Source organism: Amblyraja radiata, chromosome 28, assembly GCF_010909765.2.
Source record: "Amblyraja radiata isolate CabotCenter1 chromosome 28, sAmbRad1.1.pri, whole genome shotgun sequence".
NCBI classification, from domain to species: Eukaryota; Metazoa; Chordata; class Chondrichthyes; order Rajiformes; family Rajidae; genus Amblyraja; species Amblyraja radiata.
The window spans coordinates 16,490,566-16,511,448 of NC_045983.1; the positions used below are offsets into that span (position 1 = coordinate 16,490,566).

Below are 20,883 nucleotides of genomic sequence, written 5' to 3' on the forward strand. Positions count from 1 at the left end.
CTTTGGTTTAACCACTTGGGAATCTGAAGGACATACCACAGTCCTGCCTCAAATGCTTTTGTCGCTTACAGCATAGGATAATACCAGCATGTTGCCCATGTAAACACTCATACTCAGCCTCTGGTCAGCTCAGAGGGGATCTGACTTGCTTTACTTCATTTTAAGTTTGCCCTATTATAAAACAGTCGCCATGTATAGGTTAGCAGAACATTCTAATCCCACATTCCCATTATCTTTTTGCAGATTCTATCACTTACCTACATAGAACACAAGACACTAAGCGTAGAAACGGGCCCTCTGGCCCACGACTTCAGTGCAGAATCCAATACCTACTTAAACGAATCCCTTATGCCCTCATGTGCTCCAAATGCCTCTGTTATCCACAGATCTGTGTGCCTATCTGAAAGCCTCTTAAAAGCCACTGTCATATCTGCTTCCATCACCACCCCCTGGCAGCGCATTCCAGGCACTTGCCACTCTCTGTGTAAATAAAACCTACCCCACATATCTCCCTGTGATCTACAGCTATGCCCACTAGTAAGTGACAATTCTACCCTGGGGAAAAAAAGTTAGGGCAACCTATCTTATCTACTGTATCCTTATAATTTTATAAACCTCCATGAGGTCTTCATTCAGCCTCTCACGCTCCAGACAAAACAATACAATGAAGCTCTATTCCTGGCAGCGTTTTGGCGAACTTCTTCTCCACTCTATCCAAAGCCTCTATGCGCCTACTGTAATGGTATGATCAGAACTGCACACAATATTCCAAAAGCAGCAAAGTTCAATAAAGCTACAACATAACTTTCTGACGCTTATACTCAATGCCCCAACCGGTGAAGCCAAGTGTATCAGACGCCTGCTGTTGTTATTGACTTCTGTTGCCACTTTTGGGAAGTGACAGACTTGGACCTCAAGATCCCCCTGTATTTCAATGCTGTTATGGATCCTTCCATTAATTATATACGTTCCCCTTATGTTTGACTTCACAAAGTGCAACACCTCACACCTGTCGGGATTAAACTCCATCTGCTATTTCTCCACCCCTGCCTGTAACAGATCTTTCCTCGTGTATCCTTCGGCAACCTTCCTCATTGTTCGCAACTCCTCCAAATTATGTGTCATCTGTAAACTTACTAACCAGCCCATCTGTATTTTTGTCTAAGTATGTATATCACAAACAACAGACGTTGTAGCACTGATCCCTGCAGAGCACCACTGATCACAGCCCTTACACCACTAGTCTCTGTCTTCTGTGTGAAAGCCAGTTCTGAATCCAAACTTCCAAGACCCATACATCTTAATGCCTTACTAAATGTAGACAACATCCACTGCCCTACTCTCATCAATAATCTTCATCACTTCCTCAAGACTAAACCAAGTTAGTAAGACATGATCTATCCCGCACAAAGCCATGTTGACTGTCCCTAATTAGCCCATTCTTTTCTAAATGTAAGTAAATCCTATCTCCAGTAGTTTCCCCGCCACTGATGTGAGGCTATAATTTCCCTTTTCTTAAAATGTATATGTTTAAAAGTTCCAGTACATTTCGATACCTTGCATTGCTCACTGCATTTACAAGACCAGCTCCTGGCTTTTGCCATTTCCTTCCCCCTATTGCCATTTTAAATCACATTATTAACATCACTTCTGAAACAACGATGCAGCATTTTAAACCATCTCTCTCCTATTCCTATCGCAGCCAGGATATTAGTGTCCTTCACCTCACAACTGTAGAGATTAAGATGAAACAGTCTCTTGTTATCTGAGGGTCTGTTGACAAGTGTTGTTGGTCGATGTCATCAGACCTTGCTTCACAGTGGCTACTGACGCTGAGTACTGTCAACACTGCTGTTGTTCTCGATGCTCTTGAAATGCTGTCGTTTTTATTGCCCCACAGTTTCTACTGATTACATAACAGAACTTTGTTCCGCTTCTCCTCTTCAATAAAAGTCCCTTGTCGTGAATTCCAATTCAAAGGTTCAGAGGTTCAAAGGTCACATGTACCAATTAAGGTACAGTGAAACTCGAATTACCATACAGCCATACTAAAAAAAAAGCAACATACATAAAAGTTAACATAAACATCCACCACAGTGGATTCCCCACATGTCTCACTATTATGGAAGGCAATAAGGTCTAATCTTCTTCCTATTTATTGTTCCCATTAATAAATTTCTTGAGGAACGCACTAAAGCATCTTTCCCCATGAAGATATTTCTCCCTTTCTACCAACCTTGAGTGTCACCATAGATGCCCCTGGCCTCTGCACACATCTCTGTTAGGGCAGAGATTGACTAGTAGGTCCACCTCTTTCCTAAGCACACATTCACAGTTTACACAACACCAGTTGCTTTTCTATGGAGTTCATCTATCAGTGTAGGAGTGTGGTACCCTGTACACCTGGGTAAGGGTCTCTGACACAGAACTGCGTGGTTTTCCCTTTCACTCCCCCAGTCGGGTTGTTGAGTGTTGGTGCTCCCGACTCTACCATCGATTGGCCTCCCACGGAACCACCCTGGGTGCCATGCTGACTATGTAACCGGCTGGATCACCTCGGTAATGCATTGGTGGGGCCTTGCAGGGGTCTGCTCCTGTATTTCCATCAATGTGCCATAAAGCTAGAAAATGCCGTTGTTAGAAAGAGTGCAGAGACGATTTACGAGCTTGTTGCCAGCGAGACGTTGGGCAGGTTAGGATTTTATTTCTTGGAGTGCAGAAGGGTGAGGGTTGACCTTATATCGAGGTGTATAAGATCTTATAGAGTCTTTTTCCCGGAGTAGGGTAATAAAGAACCAGAGGACATAGGTTTAAGGTGAGAGGGGAAATAGTTCACACAGAGGGTGGTGTTGATCGGAGGGTGGCTCCCAGGGAAGCCTGGGCACACCGTGTGTTGGGCACCACCTCTTATGTGAGGCATCCATCTGCATCTTACTCACTTCTCATCTGATTAGTACAGAAACATTTTTCAGCTTGAGAATTTCTCCTGGCATTTCTGATCACTGAGTCTTGAGGGAATTGCAGCTGCAATTGTGTGGGGGCGGAGGGAATGTTTACTGAGTTCCCAGTTTAGATCAGTCTCCCTGTTTTTGCAGCTCTGTTTATGACTGAAAGAGATGTACCTGACCCTTCAATGCAAAAAGCGGTGGTGCCTTCAGCCTGAGCTGAAGGTGTGAGTGAACAACACCAGTGGTACTGGGTACCTGTGTGGTTAAAAACTGCACTGGAGACTGATTTTGGGAGTTGCACATCTGAAAACCAGATGAACTGCATCGGGAAACAGAAAAACCTCACATCAAACGTCCCGTCACTTGTAGCAACTAGTGTTAACTTTCCCAGAAATGTGCATTAAAATGTTAACACAAGTTCTACACTGGCTAGTTCCTCAGTGTAATGCAAATAAACATTGGCATCAAAGCTTCTACGATACACTTGAAGTTGCAGATTGGCTCACGGCCATGGAGAGCAAAAACAAGATTGTAAAAATGTTTAAACAAATTGTACACCAAGTTATTTAAAGTAGAATAGATTACAATATTTAGAACTATATTTGTAGCCTTATTAAGAATATATTTGTTGCCTTATTAATATGCCAGAATATATTGTCATACTTCTGTTTGATTTTTTTTTACATTCATGTCCATTTTCTGTCCTTTTCTTGTGCTTGCAGTATTCGAGCTGATGAGCAAAGGGTAAGTTCAGCAGTGAATCATTAATAAGCATGGCCTTTTTATAACGCGTGATGCTGTTGAGGTTCTAACTCCCCTCTTTCATACATCTTTTATTTCCCACCGTTCCAGCCCTGTGATGGAGGTGCCGTCCGACAATCCATTCTCGGAGAAACAGGCTCATTTCTACTTCAGAGATATCATCTTGGGCATTGAATATTGTGAGTGTCAAACACCATGTTGCCATAGCAACTGCCTTCCACATAGTGATCATATTTGATATTAATCTCCGTTGCAGTACCTTTTGTTGTTTTACCCTGATGGTCATCTTGAAAAAATTGTAACCTGATTAAAGTATTAAAAGTAACGTTTAGCTCTACGTTCAAAAAAACAACTTAAAACCATTTGAAATATTTTCCAAAATGCAAAATAAGGGGAGAAAAAAATCTCGATGAGAAATGTTTCATAATAATATCTTAAAAATGATTATTTTCTGATTGTTTCCATTTGGAGTAAAACTAATCATGAAATGATCGCGTTGGAAGTTATGCTTGTGACTCCAGTGAGGTTTCTGTAACAGGACTTCAGGAGGTGATCTCATTCCTCACGCAATGCCCTTTCCGTACTTAGCTACCCCCGTAAATGGACCTACACTCCAACCCAATATGCAGAGCAAAGGGGAAGAGTGCAGAATATAGTTCTCAGCAATGTAGCGCACCATTTCCATAGAGAGAATCCAATATCTGCAATGGGATAGAGGTGAATCGGACAGCACCACAGCTTATGGAAGGGTCATTTAGAAGCCGATTAACAAAGGGGAAGAAATTACACATTGGGAATAATTGTTATACTCATTTGGAAGAGGCTGGGTGCTGAATCTTTTGCTTCATGGTCATTAGGATCAGAGTCTTTATCCTGGCCCCTCCATCTTCCTTCACTTTGATCTGCACCCCATTCCCTCTCCCCTCAATCTCGATCCCACTCCCAACCCCTCAATCTGAATCCTCCTCCCCTCAAACTGAATCTCACACCTCTCCCCCTCATTCAACATTCCACTCACACTTTCCCCGGATCTCCCACTCCCCTATCCTCTGAACTGCACAATCTGTATCCGCTGCCCAATAGTAATATCGGAGAGAAACCTCATTGCCATCTCTATGTCATGGGGTCACTTGAAGTTAGCCTAATCACCTGGAATTGTTGAGAGTCATGCAGTTAAACACATCCTCGGGCCCCCAAGTTGCACTGACCATTGTGCATGTGTCTAACCTAAACCTGTTTGATTCTCCCCACAACCCCATTAATTCCCCCCCTCCCCACCCCACCACATATTCCACCAACCACCAATGAAGCTACCGACCATCTGACGTTGAGATGTGGGAGGAAATGGGAGCATCTGGATGAAACCCCCACGGTTACAGGGAGAACGTGCACTTTTCACACAATCAGGATCAGGTCAGGATCAGATCTGCGTCTTTGGAGCTGTGGCGCAGCAACACTACCCGCTGCGCCGCTCATCTGCACTGTATCACGTGACATGCTGAACACGAACAAGGCTGTGGCCTCTCTCCTGTGTCATTGCTACCACCACTGCCCGCACAGAGTGAAGTGTAACCAAAAATGGGCCTCGGTTTACTCTTCATTTATGGGTGTTTTTGGCAAGGTAAAGTGATTTGATCTTTCACTTCCCCTAGTACACTACCAGAAGATCATCCACCGAGATATCAAACCCTCAAACCTGCTGCTGGGGGATAACGGTCACATTAAGATTGCCGACTTCGGAGTGAGTAACCAGTTTGAAGGGAACGATGCCTTGTTGTCCAGCACGGCGGGGACCCCAGCGTTCATGGCACCGGAGATGCTGTCTGAAGCCCGGAAGAGCTTTCACGGGAAGGTAGGTGGATGAGAGCCTCCATGTCTCAGAGGATGGAAGCCCTCATGCAAGGAAAGCTGGTTGGTGATTTCCATCGCTACACTCATTCACTTCAATCAGCCTCGTGCTCTGAATGGCAGTGATTTCCGGACAGGCAATATTTAAAATGTAAAATTCTGATTCATAAAACAATCCACCCCTTCTTATCTCTGTAACCCCTCTGCGGCCCCTATAACCCTCCTTATTTCTTTAACCCCCTTCCAGTCGCAATATCCCACCTTATCTTCAAAACCGCTTCCCGTCCCTACAACCTCCCCCCTTCTCTGTAATCTCCTCTGGGCCCCACACCAGGGCTGTCTTAACGCATGGGCTCTCTGGGCAGTTGCCCGGGGCCCCACGAGCATAGGGGCCTCATGCTAATCTATGTATTGTAGAATGTTATTGTAGAACATGAAAACGGAGAAGAACATCACCTGTGCATGACGGCATATTTGATTTGGCATATAGAAACTGGAAGTGTAGGGGCCCCAGTGCACTACTTTGCCCGGGGGCCTATAATGCTGTTAATACAGGCCTGCCCCACTGCCCATCCCAATCTCTGTAATCCCTCCAGTCCCTAAATCCCTCTCTATCTCTGTAACCAACTCCAGCCCCAACACCTCATCCTATCACTGTCGGTTTCCCTCAGGGAAGGGAGAATGTGACTTCTGAGGCAAGAACTTGCTTTGGGCGGATGCAGTGGGTGGGACTGATAGTGACATGTCTGTGTGGGAAGACAGGGTATGAGAGGCCTGTCTCCAGCCATGGTGGGGGGGGGGGGGGGGGGCAGCAAGATTTGTAGTGGAGAGGTGGGTGGGGGGGGGGGGGGCAGCAAGATTTGTAGTGGAGAGGTGGGTGGGGGGGGGGGGGCAGCAAGATTTGTAGTGGAGAGGTGGGTGGGGGGGCACAAGGATGGTCTTCAAGGATGAGCTACATTTGGATAATGTTTGGTGAAAAGAGATATTTGGGGCTATCAGTATATTGCTCAATCAATCTCTTTATGGGCTCCCTCCTTTGGGTTAAAGGTCACCCTGTGTGTGGTGTGACATTAGATTTGTTTCAAGGGTCAGTAGACAGAATGGATAGATTCCTAATGTAATGAGTTCAGGCCAAACTCTGGATTAAAGCTGGAGGCTGTGGATTAAAGTTGCCTCCTTCTGACTGGATTGTGAGCAGATACTCCACATTTGCTTATTTTTCCACGTTGGCGTGTTTATATGAGTCAGGGTTGGTCAGGTGGAGCGGTAAGCAGAGGGTTTGGGATGGGAGGGTGGAAGACGTCGAGAAGTGGGAGTGGGTCAATGCCACCGATGAACCAGAACATCAGGTGTGTAACAAATGTGTGAGCACAGCTACTGATGGTAACACCTTGTTCATGTTGTGTTTCAGGCTCTGGATGTCTGGGCTATTGGAGTGACCTTGTACTGCCTGGTCTATGGCAAGGTAGGTGAAGAACTCACACGGTAAACTGTCCCAGGTTCTGGCATAGTTTCTTCCCAGCTGTTATCAGTCAATAGAACCGTCCTTTCACCAACTAGAGAATCATAGAATCATAGAATCATAGAAAGTAGGTGCGAGAGTAGACCACCAGGTCCGTCGAGCCCGCACCGCCATTCACTCATGGCTGAACACTAAACAGACACACTTACCCACAAACAGTAGACACAAGACACAGAACACAAGACACTACCCTCCCCTTTATACCGCTATCACCCCTCTCCACCCCAAGAACCGCGTGATCTCCTGGGGGAGGCAAAAAAACGGATAAAAACCCAGGTCCAATTCGGGAAAAAAATCCGGGAAATTCCTCTCCGACCCCAATCCAGGCGATCGACACTTGTCCAGGAGATCACTCAGGTCTACTATACTAACCATACCTAGGTCCATATCCCTGCCCTCTCCCCGTAGCCCCTTATCCCCTTGGCAGCTAAAAAACCATCTATTTTTGACTTAAATATATTTAACGTTTCTGCTTCCACTGCTCCCTGGGGCAGTGAATTCCACAAACTAACCACCCTCTGGGTGAAGAAGTTCTTCCTCATCTCAGTTTTAAAAGAGCCCCCCCTCACTCTGCAACTATGTCCCCTAGTTCTAGCCTCCCCGATCATTGGGAACATCCTCGGTGCATCCACCCGATCAAGGCCCCTCACGATCTTATACGTTTCAAATGGTCCTAATCTCCCATCTACCCTACTGCAGACATTCAAACTATCTTTAATCGAGCTTTATTGAATTTTATCTTTCACTAAACATTATTCTCTTCATCCTTTATCAATATACTGTGGACAACTTGATTGTAATCATGTATAGTCCTTTCGTTGACTGGATAGCACACAACTAAAAGCTTTTCATTGTACCTCGGTACGTATGACAATAATAAACAAAACTAAACTTGGTGGTAACCAGTAAAGTTAGGCTGTGAATCACTTACTGCTTTCCATTCTTGTCATGGGGTGGTGTACATGTGAATTCTCTCTGGCTGGCTTGTGCCAGGATTATCTCTTAAACCAGAGCAGGAATTGGATTCATCACGTGTGACATCCCATTGAAGATTCTTTTCAGAATGCAAAAACACCAAGCAAACTTCAGTAGGAAGACAAAAATGCTGGAGAAACTCAGCGGGTGAGGCAGCATCTATGGAACGAAGGCAAACTTCAGTGGTCACATTGGCTGTGGGAGAGAGGAAGACATCAGCGGACTGGTTAAGTGACAAAATAGTAGCAAAGGGGGAGTATGAGATACTGCTTTGGGGAGAGCAAAGAAGGAAATGGGAAATAGGGTGTGTGTAGAGTATTAAGCAGAGGGATCATTGAGAGAGTGTTTCCACTGAGACATCCGGGTAACCAGGACTGGAGGATGCAGTGGTTCAGGAGGAAGAAGGGATGCTTGCTGTTATTGAGTGAAACACTGAATGCCAAGTTGGGGAAGTCACACTCTTGTTAGGCAACAGCTCGAAGTCTGTCGACAGGTGAGGTCACCACTTGACAGGTAGGATGTGCCAGTGGTAGAGAGGGTGCCGAGGAAGTCTACAGGGAGAGGGTGCCGAGGAAGGGCGGCACAGCGCCTGAGACCCGGGTTTAATCCTGACTCCAGTTGCTGTATGCCCGGAGTTTGCACATTCTCCCGTGTAGATTTTCTCCGGGTGCTCCAGTTTTCTCCCACGTCCCAACGACGTGCAGGTTTGTAGGCTAATTGGCTTTGGTTAAAATTATAAATTATCCCTCGTATGTAGGGTAGTGCTAGTGTTCAGTTTAGTTTATTAGTTTAGTTTATTGTCACGTGTACCAAGGTACAGTGAAAAGCTTTTGTTGCGTGTTATCCAGTCAGCGGAAAGACAATACATGAATACAATCGAGCCATTTACAGATACATGATAAGGGAATAACGTTTAGTGAAAGGTAAAGTCAGCAAAGTCCGAACAAGGATAGTCCGATGGTCATCAATGAGGTAGATAGTAGTTCAGGACCGCTCTCTGGTTGTGGTTGGATGATGTAGTGTATGGGGTGGTCACTGGTCAATGCGGACTCGGTGGGCCGAAGGGCCTGTTTCCGTGCTGTATCTCTAAAGTCTACAGGGCTGGGCCAGGCGGAAGAGTCAAGGCCGTGGGGAGGGGTGGGTGGGGCTGGAGTGGTTTCCTGCGGAGTAAAGATGAGATTTGATTAAATTGTGGTCAGAGTGTCAGTCAAAATCTAAAATAAATTAATATCTAAAAACATACTGCTAGAGAACTTAGCAGGCTGTGAACTTAACCTGACCCGCTGGGTTAAAGTCATAGAGTCATAAATAGAGGCACAGAAACAGGCCATTGGGCCCAACCTATCCATGCTGGCCAAGATGCCCCACTTAAGTTGGTTCCAGTTGGCTGTGTTGAGCTCACATCCTTCTAAACCTTTCCCATCCATGTACCTGTCCAAATGTCCCTGAAATGTGTCATTGTACCTGCCCCAACCACTTCCTCTGGCAAAAACTTTTTTGCTCATATTTCCAGCATCTACAGTTTCTAGTGTCTCCAAATTAACGCCAACTGCGGGAGGGGGAGCAATATTTTAAAATGGTAATTTGCTTTGGAGGGCTTTCAGGGTGCAAGGCCAGATGACAACTAATGGCCTCTAGCACTGGTCGCAGCAGATTGTGTTGGCCAACACATAAAACAACCAGCGAGACGCTGCTGTATTATTAAATGAGGAAACAGAGATAGGCTTCTTATTCCTTGTTTGGACCATAAACTAGGCTACTAAATTCTAGCTTCATGTCTTCATTTACAGGACTGAAAACACCTGTATGGGCCGAGATTAATGATGTTGCGTGTTGAGTGGCTTTGTGAAGTGGTTTGCATTGTCAGTCTGGGCCTTCCTCAGTAGAGAGGCTGTGGTCTGGGCTGTTCCACTGTCACTGATGCCTTCCCCCTGGCTTCATTCTCCCTCGCTCTCTCTGGCAGTGTTAGCTGCTGCTTGACCCGCGGTGCAGCACCTCCCCACTGCAACCCTGCAGCACATTACCCCAGCCAGCCGTCCTCCTGTGCACCTTGGAACTGCTGGTCGCTGAGACTAAACCTGCGGAGAACAGTCGGAAACTCTTGCTCCCAACATGCAGTCCAATCCATTCCAGTAGCAAAACCAATGTTGTAAATAGATGGCAGTGTATAATGAATGGTACGGTTGGTGGGGTGCAACCAATACTGCACTGTTCATTCAGTCAGTACTGTACTGCCTCAGTGTGATCCACTATTCTTGTACTTGAGTCTGATTGTGTCCATGTATGGGAAGATTTTCACTGAACTGTTTGCAAAAGAGGAATTACACTGTGCCTAGGTACATGTGATTAAAGTACCAGCGAGTAAGGCCATCCCCTTTGCACTGAATGGAACACTGGATGATGGCAATCACTCTGCTTTGTGTCTTTTCTGCAGTGTCCGTTTATGGATGACTTCATCCTAACACTTCATACCAAGATCAGAAACCGGCCTGTTGAGTTCCCAGAACGGTAAGTAGCACTGAAGGAAAGCAGTAGCGTCATTCATTCAATCCACTCCTTCCAACCGGGCAAGTGTCTCCTTCACTCACCGCATGGAACTCACTGGGAACCAGGGGGCCCAAGGTTTGAACTTGCTTAGGCAATGGCTGGGCTTGGAGTGTGTTGTGGAGCAGAGTAATACAGGTATGTACTTCCCTACAAGGGTTGACACAGGCTGGGGAGACACAGTAGTGAAAAGTCATCTGGTATTCTTCTTTTCATCAGTAAGGGTATTGAGTACAGGGAGAAGGACACTGAGTACTGGAGTAACTCGGCAGGTCAGGTGATGTTTAGGGTCGAGACCCTTCTTCAGTCTGAACTATCCGTGTACTCCAGAGATGCAGCCTGATCTGCTGAGTTTTACTCCAGCACTTTGTGTCCTTTTGCGTTAACAGGCAACTGCAGTTCCTTGTTTCTACTAGTGAAAAAGGCATTTGGCACTCTTCCTTTAATCAGTAAGAGTATTGAGTACAGAAGTTGGAATGACATTCTACAGCTGTACCAGGCATTGGTGAGACCATGTGGGGAGTACTGTATGCAGGTCTGGGTAGGAAGGTTTCCATTAAGCTGGAAATGGTGCAGGAACGTTTTACCAGCATGAGTTGTAAGGAGAGGCTGGATAGGCGTGGATTTTTTACACTGGAACATAGGAGGCGGTGGGGTGAACTTACAAAGACATATAAAATCATGGGGGGCATAGATAAGAGATGATCACGGTCTTTCCCCAGGGTTGATAAGTCCTGAACGAGAGGGCATGTAAAAGATGAGAGGAGAAAGATGGCGGCCTGAGGAATATTTTCTTCATGGAAAGGGTGGTGGCTACATGGAATGAAGTGCCAGGGGAAGTGGTAGAGGCAGCAAATAAAAGATATTTGGACAAGTTCATGAATGGGAAAGGTTTAGGTAGATATGGGCAAAATGCAGGCAAATGGGTCTCGGTCATTTTTAGAACCTGGTGGGCATGGATGTTGGGCTGAAGGACCTAATCCGTGATGTATTATTATGCATCTCTATGAGGGACATACTCTTAAAGTTAGAGTAGGGATTCACACAACTGTCACATACAATGGACACTGGGAGACTGCAGAAGGCGTAAAAGGCGACAGGGCTAGACTTTTGAATAAGTGAATGGAAGAATGTGGAGCAACGGTGATGGAGAGCTCAAAGGATGTTCCCAGGGTCTGACTAGATAGTTGACTTGATGAAACTATTTCTGTTCTATCCACCATTGTCATTCTGAACCTATCTGTCCCAGACCAGAACTCAGTGAGGAACTGAAGAACCTGCTTCTCCAGATGTTGGATAAAAACCCTGACACGAGGACTACAATTCCTCTGATAAAGGTAGGACGTAACAGTTCAATTATAACAACTATGAGCTTAAAACATTCTGGACTGTGTCATTTGGTACCGTTGTTGAATGTTGAGACGTTACTCATTCAATTACGATGTCAGTGGGATGCAGGGTAAAAAAATCGAAAGCACCATTTATACGATATGTAGGAAGCACAGAAAGAGATGAAATGGAGGTGAAGCATCACTGGTATTAAGCAATGATATCAGTACATGGATTGTAAAGGATCTTGGGACTGTGTGGAATTAGAATCAGTTGGATGGAATGAATAAGAAGCATTTTGGTGGGAGAGGGTTGTGGGCTGCTGAATGATAGTTATGATGCAGGGAACAGTATAATCAGAGTTACATGTGATAAGGATTTTCATCTTTATATAGATTGGCTCAGTGCCAACAATTCAGATAATGAATTCCCAGGCGGCACGATGGTGAAGCAGTAGAGTTGCTGCCTTACAGTGCCAGAGACCCGGGTTCGATCCTGACTACACGTGCTGTTTGTATGGAGTTAATACGTTTTCCCTCTCATTACCATTCTCCTGCCTTCTTCCCATAACCTTTGATGCCCTTGCTAATCAAGAATCTATCAATCTCCGCTACAAAAATACTCAATGTCTTGGCCTCCACAGCTGTCTGTGGCAATTAATTTCACAGATTCACCACCCTCTGGCTAAAGAAATTCCTCTTCATTTCCATTCTAAAGGTACCTCCTTTTATTCCGAGGCTCTGTCCTCTGGTTCTTGACTCTCCCACTGCTGGGAATGTCCTTTCCATGTCCACTCGAGATGGGTCTTTCATTATTGGTAGTAATGCTGTTTTCTGTGTGCAGGATCATCTGTGGGTGACGAGGAATGGGACGGAGCCTCTACCACTGGAGGAGGAGCATTGCATTGAGGTGGAGGTCACTGAGGAGGAGGTGATGAACTCTGTCAAGTTGATCTCCAGCCTCTCCACTGTGGTAAGAAGCCCCTTTATCTTTAATGTAAAAGCAAACAATTCATGCAGCCTACAAGATCATGCTTTGATTTTTTTTTAATCCTTTCAGTTACATTTATGATCAAATGTCCGTTTGTTTAAGGTTTAGCGTCTTCTGTTTAAGGGAGGGAGACCTTTGAGAATAGAAACCAAACGGGAATGGAATATACTTAGTGTGTCACATTGCAGTGAGCATTACTGCCACTAGTGGCCGATGTTGGGCATCTTCTACCATCCCATCCCAATGGGGCTGGATGGCTGCAGAGAGCAAGACACATTCTGTGGTCCGCTGGGCCTGTGGCATCTCCCCACTCTGACCCGAGTCACCCTTCCATCACCAACAACAGGAGCATTGGTGGTGGCTGTCAGGTTTTGTTCAGGTTGGTGGTTGGTGGGAAGTGCTGTTCCAATCAATATATCAATCAATATTTATTACATGTCATTTGAACCTCAGTGAGGCTCAAACGAAACTCCGTTTCCACAGCCATACAAACAAAGACAATTTCCTACAAACATACACACAATTCAATTTACAAAAACATCCATCACAGTGGGTTCACTGTGATGGAAGGCAAAGTCTTTTCTCTCCCCTGTTCTCCATTTCTCTCCCGATGTCGAAGCCCCAGGCGGGCGATGGTGAGTCCCACGGCCATTTTAGGCCGCGCCGGGCGATGTACGGCCCCGCTCCCGGTCTAAATGTCACAAAGTTGGAGCCCCCGGCGGGCGCTGGAATGTCCCACGGCCATTAAGCCGCGCCGGGCGATGTACGGCCCCACTCCGGGTCGTTCCAACCCCGCGACACGGGCTAGAGAAGTCGCTTTGCGGGAGCAGAAGTTTCCAGGTACGTGACAATAGGAATAATGAGTCATAACTGGCCACAGTGCTCGATTATGAAGAGTTCTGGCTCCGGAAGCTGATTATTTAAGAAAACATGATGGGGTTCTTCATGCCAAGTTTCATGTAGATCAGCAACTGAACTGACCTCCCTCCTTCGTAGATCCTGGTGAAGTCCATGCTCAGGAAGCGATCCTTTGGAAACCCTTTTGAGTTCCCGAGCAGGAAAGAGGGAAGGTCCATGTCGGCACCGGGAAACCTCCTCATGTGAGTGTTTTGGATTTGATCTGTACTGCATAAGCAGTGGTCTGCAGTGGATCACTAACCCTTTTGCTTCTATTGCTATCTCAGACACAGGTCTGCAATGTTATGTTACTTTTGCCATGTGTGCTGAGATATAATGAAAAACTTTGTTTTGCGTGCCATCCAGGTAAAAATATCCATAAATGAGTAAAACAGCAAGTGTAAAGGATAAGGAAGCCAGTGCAGAATGTAATATTACAGCTACAGAGAAAGTTATGATTAAAAGAATGTGTATGGTCCACAACAGGGTAGATTAAGGTGATCTGGACTAGAATCCTAATGCCCCTGTCCCACTTAGGAAACCTGAACGGAAACCTCTGGAGACTTTGTGCCCCACCCAAGGTTTCCGTGCGGTTCCCGGAGGTTTTTGTCAGTCTCCCTACCTGCTTCCACTACCTGCAACCTCCGGCAACCACCTGCAACCTCCGGGAACTGCACGGAAACCTTGGGTGGGGCGCAAAGTCTCCAGAGGTTTCCGGTCAGGTTTCCTAAGTGGGACAGGGGCATTAGTTTCACAGTGTTATGTTCAAAAGTCTGATCGCAATGGGGAGGAAGCTGCCCTTGTATCTGGTCATACATACTTTCAAGCTTCTGTATCTTTTTCCCGACAAGGGGAGAAGACAGATGGCAACCGTGGCCATCATTCGAGCTTAGCTCTGAGGGATTGGGAAACATAAGTGAGGAAGTGCACTGTGAAGAACTGGCAGGGTCTCTTCATCCCCACGCATCAGAGGACACCTGCTCTGGGCTGGCAACTGGATTATCGCTGACTTGACAAGGTTGACTGCACGGCTTGTTAGTCCTTTCACACAGCTGACTTGACGCGCACTGAAACAGGAGACCGGCCACCTGGTTCATTGGCAGTTCTGGCAGATGAGCGCAAAGCCAGCCCTAATGACGCACTTGGTAACGGAGCTGCCATATGGTTCTGACTCCTTCTACTGGGAAGGGCCTGCGTCCAGTCTCTGGTTGCTGCTGATAATGGGCCTCAGCCAGGCAGACGTTGGTGTTTTGCCATTGATTCCATCATCTTTGATATTGGGAAGATATGTCAAAAGTTGCTCTGCCATCCTCTTTGGGAGATTTAATCCGTACTTTATTGTCTTTTTAATTTTTTTTTACTGTTTGCAATTGTTTGCACGATAGACCCTTTAGTCTGCATTGGAGTTCTACACTTTTCTTATCGGTCGCCATTATCAGTATGTCGTGTGTCCTACCGATATGTGGTGTTATTTTAATACATTATGCTGCCATTGCATCTTATTTCTTTGCATCAGATCCCTGATATTTAACGTCTCCACGTAATACCCAAACGTCTAACCTTTGCACATCAGAATGCTGGCGTTTAACTTCTCCGCAACAGAACTCTGATATCTAACCTCTCCGTGTCAGTAGTTAAGGGTCTGTCCCACTTGCCGATTTTTTTGGCGACTGCCGGCGCTCATGCCGAACATTTCATAATCCAGCGGCAAGAAAAAAAATGTTGCGCCACCTGAGGAAACACCGCGCGTCAATACGTCATCAAGCCGCGTTACCGCCGCATCACGCCGCAACTTCTTCGGTGACCTGATACGTTGGTCAATGATACCGGCAGTCAGCGAAAAAACCGCCAAGTGGAACAGGCCCTCTACCTCTCCCACCGATCTTGCTGAGCAAAGTCACCGCGTGTTCTTTTTCCTCCATTTCTTTTTTCCAGAACTACAACTCATGGTCACCTGAATACAATATGGAATCTACTCCCTATTATGGGATAGTAAAATTGATCCCATCACCTGATTAGGTGCCACATTGTTGACGGCCGTCCCGTGTAGAACCCCTGCTCACAGTGCCAATAGTTGGAGGGAATTGTGAATTGTGCCCCTGAATCTGGCTTTCATGTGGGGCCCAGTCGCCCTCTTAATAATGACTCAGATCGGGACAGCACACAATGAAAATCTCACGCACCAGTGGTGAGTCTCTCAAACAAGTCAGTATATTACACCTTGTTACAATATACAGGGCGGCACGGTGCCATGCAGCGCCGGAGACCCGCTTTCGATCCTGACTACTGGTGCTGTCTGTACGGAGTTTGTACATTCTCCCCGTGACCTGCGTGGGTTTTCTTCGAGATCTTCTCCCACATTCCAAAGACGTACAAGTTTGTAGGTTAATTGACTTGGCATAAATGTAAATTGTCCGTAGTGTGTGTAGTGTTGATCCACGCTAGCGGTCGGTGCGGGCCAAATGGCCTGTTTCCGCACTATATCTCTAAACTAAACTATATGGAGAAATATTTCGAGTGAGGGCTCAAAATACTCCACAGATTCAAAAACACCCACTAATTTATAATATTTTTGCTACATTGGTTACATGTGGATTTTGCATTTTCACAATAATTCATCAGTAAACGTAATTTATTTATAGTATTCGCCCCGTGTTTATGTCTGAAGGAGTTGCCTCCATCTTCCTGACAGCCAGGACCTCTCTATGTTTTCCCCTCCCCCTCTGTAAATGGGTGCTATACATTATACTAATCTTTTTTCTGTCATGACTCATTTTGTGACCAATCACTTTGCACTTGTCTACATACTAACCACCTATGTTTATCTTGGCTCCAGGAGGCTCTGCTTGCAATCTAAACTCCTTAAACTAATTGCTGCCACTTATAACGTGACCTTTAAGTTACATTCATTAAGTTGGCCCAATAAAACACAATCCTTCCCCAGTATGTGGAATGGTGTTACAAGCCTGCTCAATTTTCTTATAATCTCCAGTCATTTCTCTTTCTGGTGAGTTGCTCAACATGAGTTCTGACATTAGGCTCTGCTGTCTAAACTAGGGAGCTAACTCGTGGAAAAAGTTTCTTTTCATTTAATTTACTGTGGTCACGGTGGAGCAGCGGTAGAGTTGCTGCCTTAAAGCGAATGCAGCGACGGAGACCTGGGTTCGATCCCGACTGCGGGTGCTGTTTGTACGCAGTTTCCACCATTCTCCCCGTGAGCTGCGTGAGTTTTCTCCGAGATCTTCCGTTTCATCCCACACTCCGAAGACCCATTTACAGAGGTTTGTAGGTTAATTGGCTTGGTAAATGTAAACATTGTCCCTAGTGGGTGTAGGATAGTGCTAATGTGCGGGGATCACTGGTCGGTGTGGACCCGGTGGGCCGAAGGGCCTGTTTCCGCACTGTATCTCTAAACTAAACTACCAGTCTCCATTGATATCTCAAAATTCACCCTTTAGCCATTCAAATGCTGGGGTGAGCAACAAGATTTTGCACAATCTCTATTTGCATTCTGGCAAATCATACTGGGTGCCATTAACCAGAACCTTAGCTGAACAGCCATATAAAAACCTTTGCTGCAATGAGCAGATCAAATGCTGGGTACGCTGTGGTGAATGACTGACCTCCTGATGCCCAAAGTGTACAGGGTACAAGTCAGGAGTGTGATGAAATACTCTCCACCTGCCTGGTTGAGGGCAGCATTAACATTTTTCACGAACATCAGTACTATCCAGACATATTTCCCAACTGATAGTCATCCCATTGACCACCCTAAGCATTCATTCCATCCTCAATTGTCCATCATTGCAACCACCGCAAGATGTACGGTCGAGGCTATTCCGCCAAAACCCAACCTGGGTTTGCAATCCTCACCGCCAAGGTAAACGAGGGCAGCTTGTACAGGAGAACACACCACCGGTAGATTCTCCACTGAGTCGCACATCATCCTGACTTGGAAAAATACGATCGCTCATCTATCATCATCGCCTGAGTGTAAAGCCTGGAATCCCTCTCCAGCTACAGTGTGCTAGGCAGACTGCAGCAGTCCAAGGAGGTTGCTCACTACTGCCCTCTCAAGAGCAAGGAAGGAAGGGCAAATAAATGTCATCAACACCAGAGCTTCATAGAGGAAAAGTGGTCATGAGGGCACCACTTTGCTTGTGTGGTAGTTCTCCATTGAGAACAGCTTGTGACCCATACACAAATAAAAACATTGCTTCCATCGAACGTGTCGAAAGACAGGCAGCTCGATTTGTTACTAACACCTATGAGAGAGAGAAGCGAGTGTTACCAAACTTCTGACTTCTCTGGGATGGAATCCTCTCCAAGACAGACGCGAAGCTCACCGTTTGACCTGTTTTTACAAAATATTGAATGGTCAGCTTGGCATAGATTACAAGACCTACACCAAACCCAAACCAATTAGGAGCAGACGAGGGCATTCGATCCAATTTGTGATTCCAGCTACCAAGACAGATGTGTACAGCAATTTGTTCTTCCCCCGCACAATTAAAGCATGGAATAATCTCCACCCTACCATAGTTACCCAACCAGATGGAACTAAATTTAAGGTAGCTCTTTCTTCCCAAAAACCCTTGCTGGCTTAAGTCCTCCCCCCACCACCTCCAGTTTAAATTCCATTTGGAATATTTTGGAGGACCAAGAAACCAAGAACCAAGAACCGAGCTGTACATCCTGTGCACCAAGCTCACCCTGTCAACTGTGGGAAGCTCAGGAAGAGGCATCGACTGTTTGATGTCTCAACAGAGCAATGTATAATGGGCTGCATCCACATCAATGGTCATAGACTACACAAATGAATCCAACAGCACAGCTTTATCTCAGTAGCTGAGATTCTGGTTGGTTTATAAACCTGGAGGATGTATTTTATCCTCTTGCTGAGGGACAAACCATCATCGGGTTGGATGGAGTTTCCTTAATAACATAAATTAAGCTGAACGTTTCCCAATAGCTTCCATATATTTTTCAACAATAATTTCTTTAACTTTTCTCAATTTTCTTTTCATTCTGCTGCCAGGGACAAGAGTTTATTTCAGTATTCCTCAAAAAGGCACCCTTCATTAAGGTCTGTGTGGGTTTTTGTGTGAAGATATGTGTCTGCATGCACGTGTAAGTTTGCGCATATACGTGTGGGCTGTGTGTACGTCAGTGTGTGCATTAGTGTATGTACATGCACGTTCATGTATGCTCATATGTATACATGGATTTGTGTGCAAGTGTGTGGTATGCATGCACATGAATATGTGTAAGATGTCTAGTGTGTGTAGGGGCAGTTTGTACATGTGAGAAAGATTGAGAGTTTGTGTGCCTGCCTGCTTTTATATGATTTGGACTTTGGCAAACCAGGGCACAATTCACAGATAAAGCAAGGCTTGGAGATATGGTGAACTGTGAACAAGCTGGTAACAGACTTCAAGAGACCATTAACTTGTCAGCGGACTGGGAAAATCAGTGGCAGAAGAAGCGTAATGCTGTGAAATGTGAAGTGTTTATATTGAGGAATGAGGAGCCAATATAAACTCAAGACCACAATTGTAAACGGAGTGATCTGGAGCATATGTGCACAGTTTGCAGAAAGTGGTGGGGAAGGTTGAGAAAGTGGGTAAAGCCTTCAAGGCAGTCACGATGAAGCATTATAAAACAATGCTTGGAATATATTTAGGTGAAATAATGTGTCCATTCTGGGCGCCATGTAGAACATAGAACAGAACAGCACAGGATGAGGCCCTTCTCCCTACGATGTCTGTGCCGAACATGAGGCCAAGTTAAGCTAATCCCTTCTGCCTGCATGTGGTCCAAATGCCGCTATCATGTCTGCTTCCACCACCAACCCTGGCAGAGCGTACCAGATACCCAGCATTCTCTGAGTAAAAAACCTTGAGCCGCTCATCTCCTTTAAATCTTTCCCCTCTCACATCTAAAGCTTAGCCCTCTCGTCTTTGACAATTCCATCCTGGGGAAACATTTCTGTCTGCCTATCCTATCCATGACATATTTTTATATACTTGTGTCGCTCCTGAGAAAAGCTTCCAATCTGAGCAACCGCTCTTATTGTGTCACAGTTTTGCACCTCAGTTGTTCGGGGCAAGCAATCTGCTTTCTCCTGAAGGGTAAAAATAAAATGATAGAGAGAAAGGAGTTTTGGGGTGGAATTTTGGTGCTTGGGACCCTGACAGTTGAAGGCATGGCCTCGAATGCCAGGAGCAAAAAAAAGAGCAAGAGTTAAGAATCTAAAACAATAGATAGACGCAAAAAGCTGGAGTAACTCAGTGAGACAGGCAACATCTCTGGAGAAAAGGAATGGGTGACATTTCGAGTCGAAGAGATAGAGTGAGAGAGAGAGTGAGAGAGAGTGAGAGAGAGAGAGAGAGAGAGAGATTGAGGGCAGGCAGCCTTCTTCTCTCTGAGCTTCTCGCGATAGAAAATGTCTCCAAAACTCCTCAAAGATGTGATTCGTCCAAACTATAGGATGGGCGTGAAGCAGAAGGAGTTTACACAGGTGAAAATGATTTGCCCTACAGGGAGTCAGTGTGGACCAGTAGTCAGTGAGGTAGGATGTAAAAAGCATTCAGTTAAAGTTTGCGCAAGGCATGGGATGTCTTTTCATTGTTTGCTGGTTGATTCTTAACCAGCCAGATGTGACATCGATCTCCCCAGAGTATGATACACATTAATAGATCAGTGTGGAGTTCTGCTGCTCGGCAACCGTATTCCAGAGGAGAAAACCAGCACGGAATTAGCTGAAGTAACAAAGCGGGCATTGGGTAAGGAGAGGATGGTAATTATGGGGCATTCTGATTACCATAATTAACCAGGGGCTGATTAAACCCAGTGAGCATTGGACAGCCGTGACACCATCTGCTGGAGGAGAGGCCGGGAGAAAAAAAGCTTTATTTAATTGGGAAATTGAGAGCTATGAAAACAGTAGTCATAACATTGAAATTAGATGTGACACGTTGTGCAGGAGGTTACTGACTACAGACAGTGGATCTCACAAAAGGCAATGGACTGTGGGTATCAACGTGGAGCGCTCAAACTGAAGAAATG

The 20,883-nt window shown here is 45.7% G+C and overlaps 1 protein-coding gene across 5 annotated transcripts in view; it reads left to right on the plus strand.

Annotated features, from left to right (window-relative positions):
- Positions 1–20,883, plus strand: part of camkk1 (calcium/calmodulin dependent protein kinase kinase 1) — a 125,413-nt gene that overhangs the window by 101,723 nt on the left and 2,807 nt on the right. For 4 of the 5 annotated variants that reach the window (XM_033045922.1, XM_033045923.1, XM_033045925.1 and 1 more), the window contains 9 exons: positions 3,671–3,692; positions 3,801–3,889; positions 5,363–5,562; positions 6,970–7,023; positions 10,490–10,563; positions 11,849–11,936; positions 12,772–12,900; positions 13,915–14,018; positions 18,854–18,901. In XM_033045922.1, the coding sequence (XP_032901813.1) occupies positions 3,671–3,692; positions 3,801–3,889; positions 5,363–5,562; positions 6,970–7,023; positions 10,490–10,563; positions 11,849–11,936; positions 12,772–12,900; positions 13,915–14,018; positions 18,854–18,901 (808 nt within the window). The remainder of the gene's footprint in view (positions 1–3,670; positions 3,693–3,800; positions 3,890–5,362; positions 5,563–6,969; positions 7,024–10,489; positions 10,564–11,848; positions 11,937–12,771; positions 12,901–13,914; positions 14,019–18,853; positions 18,902–20,883) is intronic. The other variant, XM_033045924.1, reaches the window with a different exon arrangement.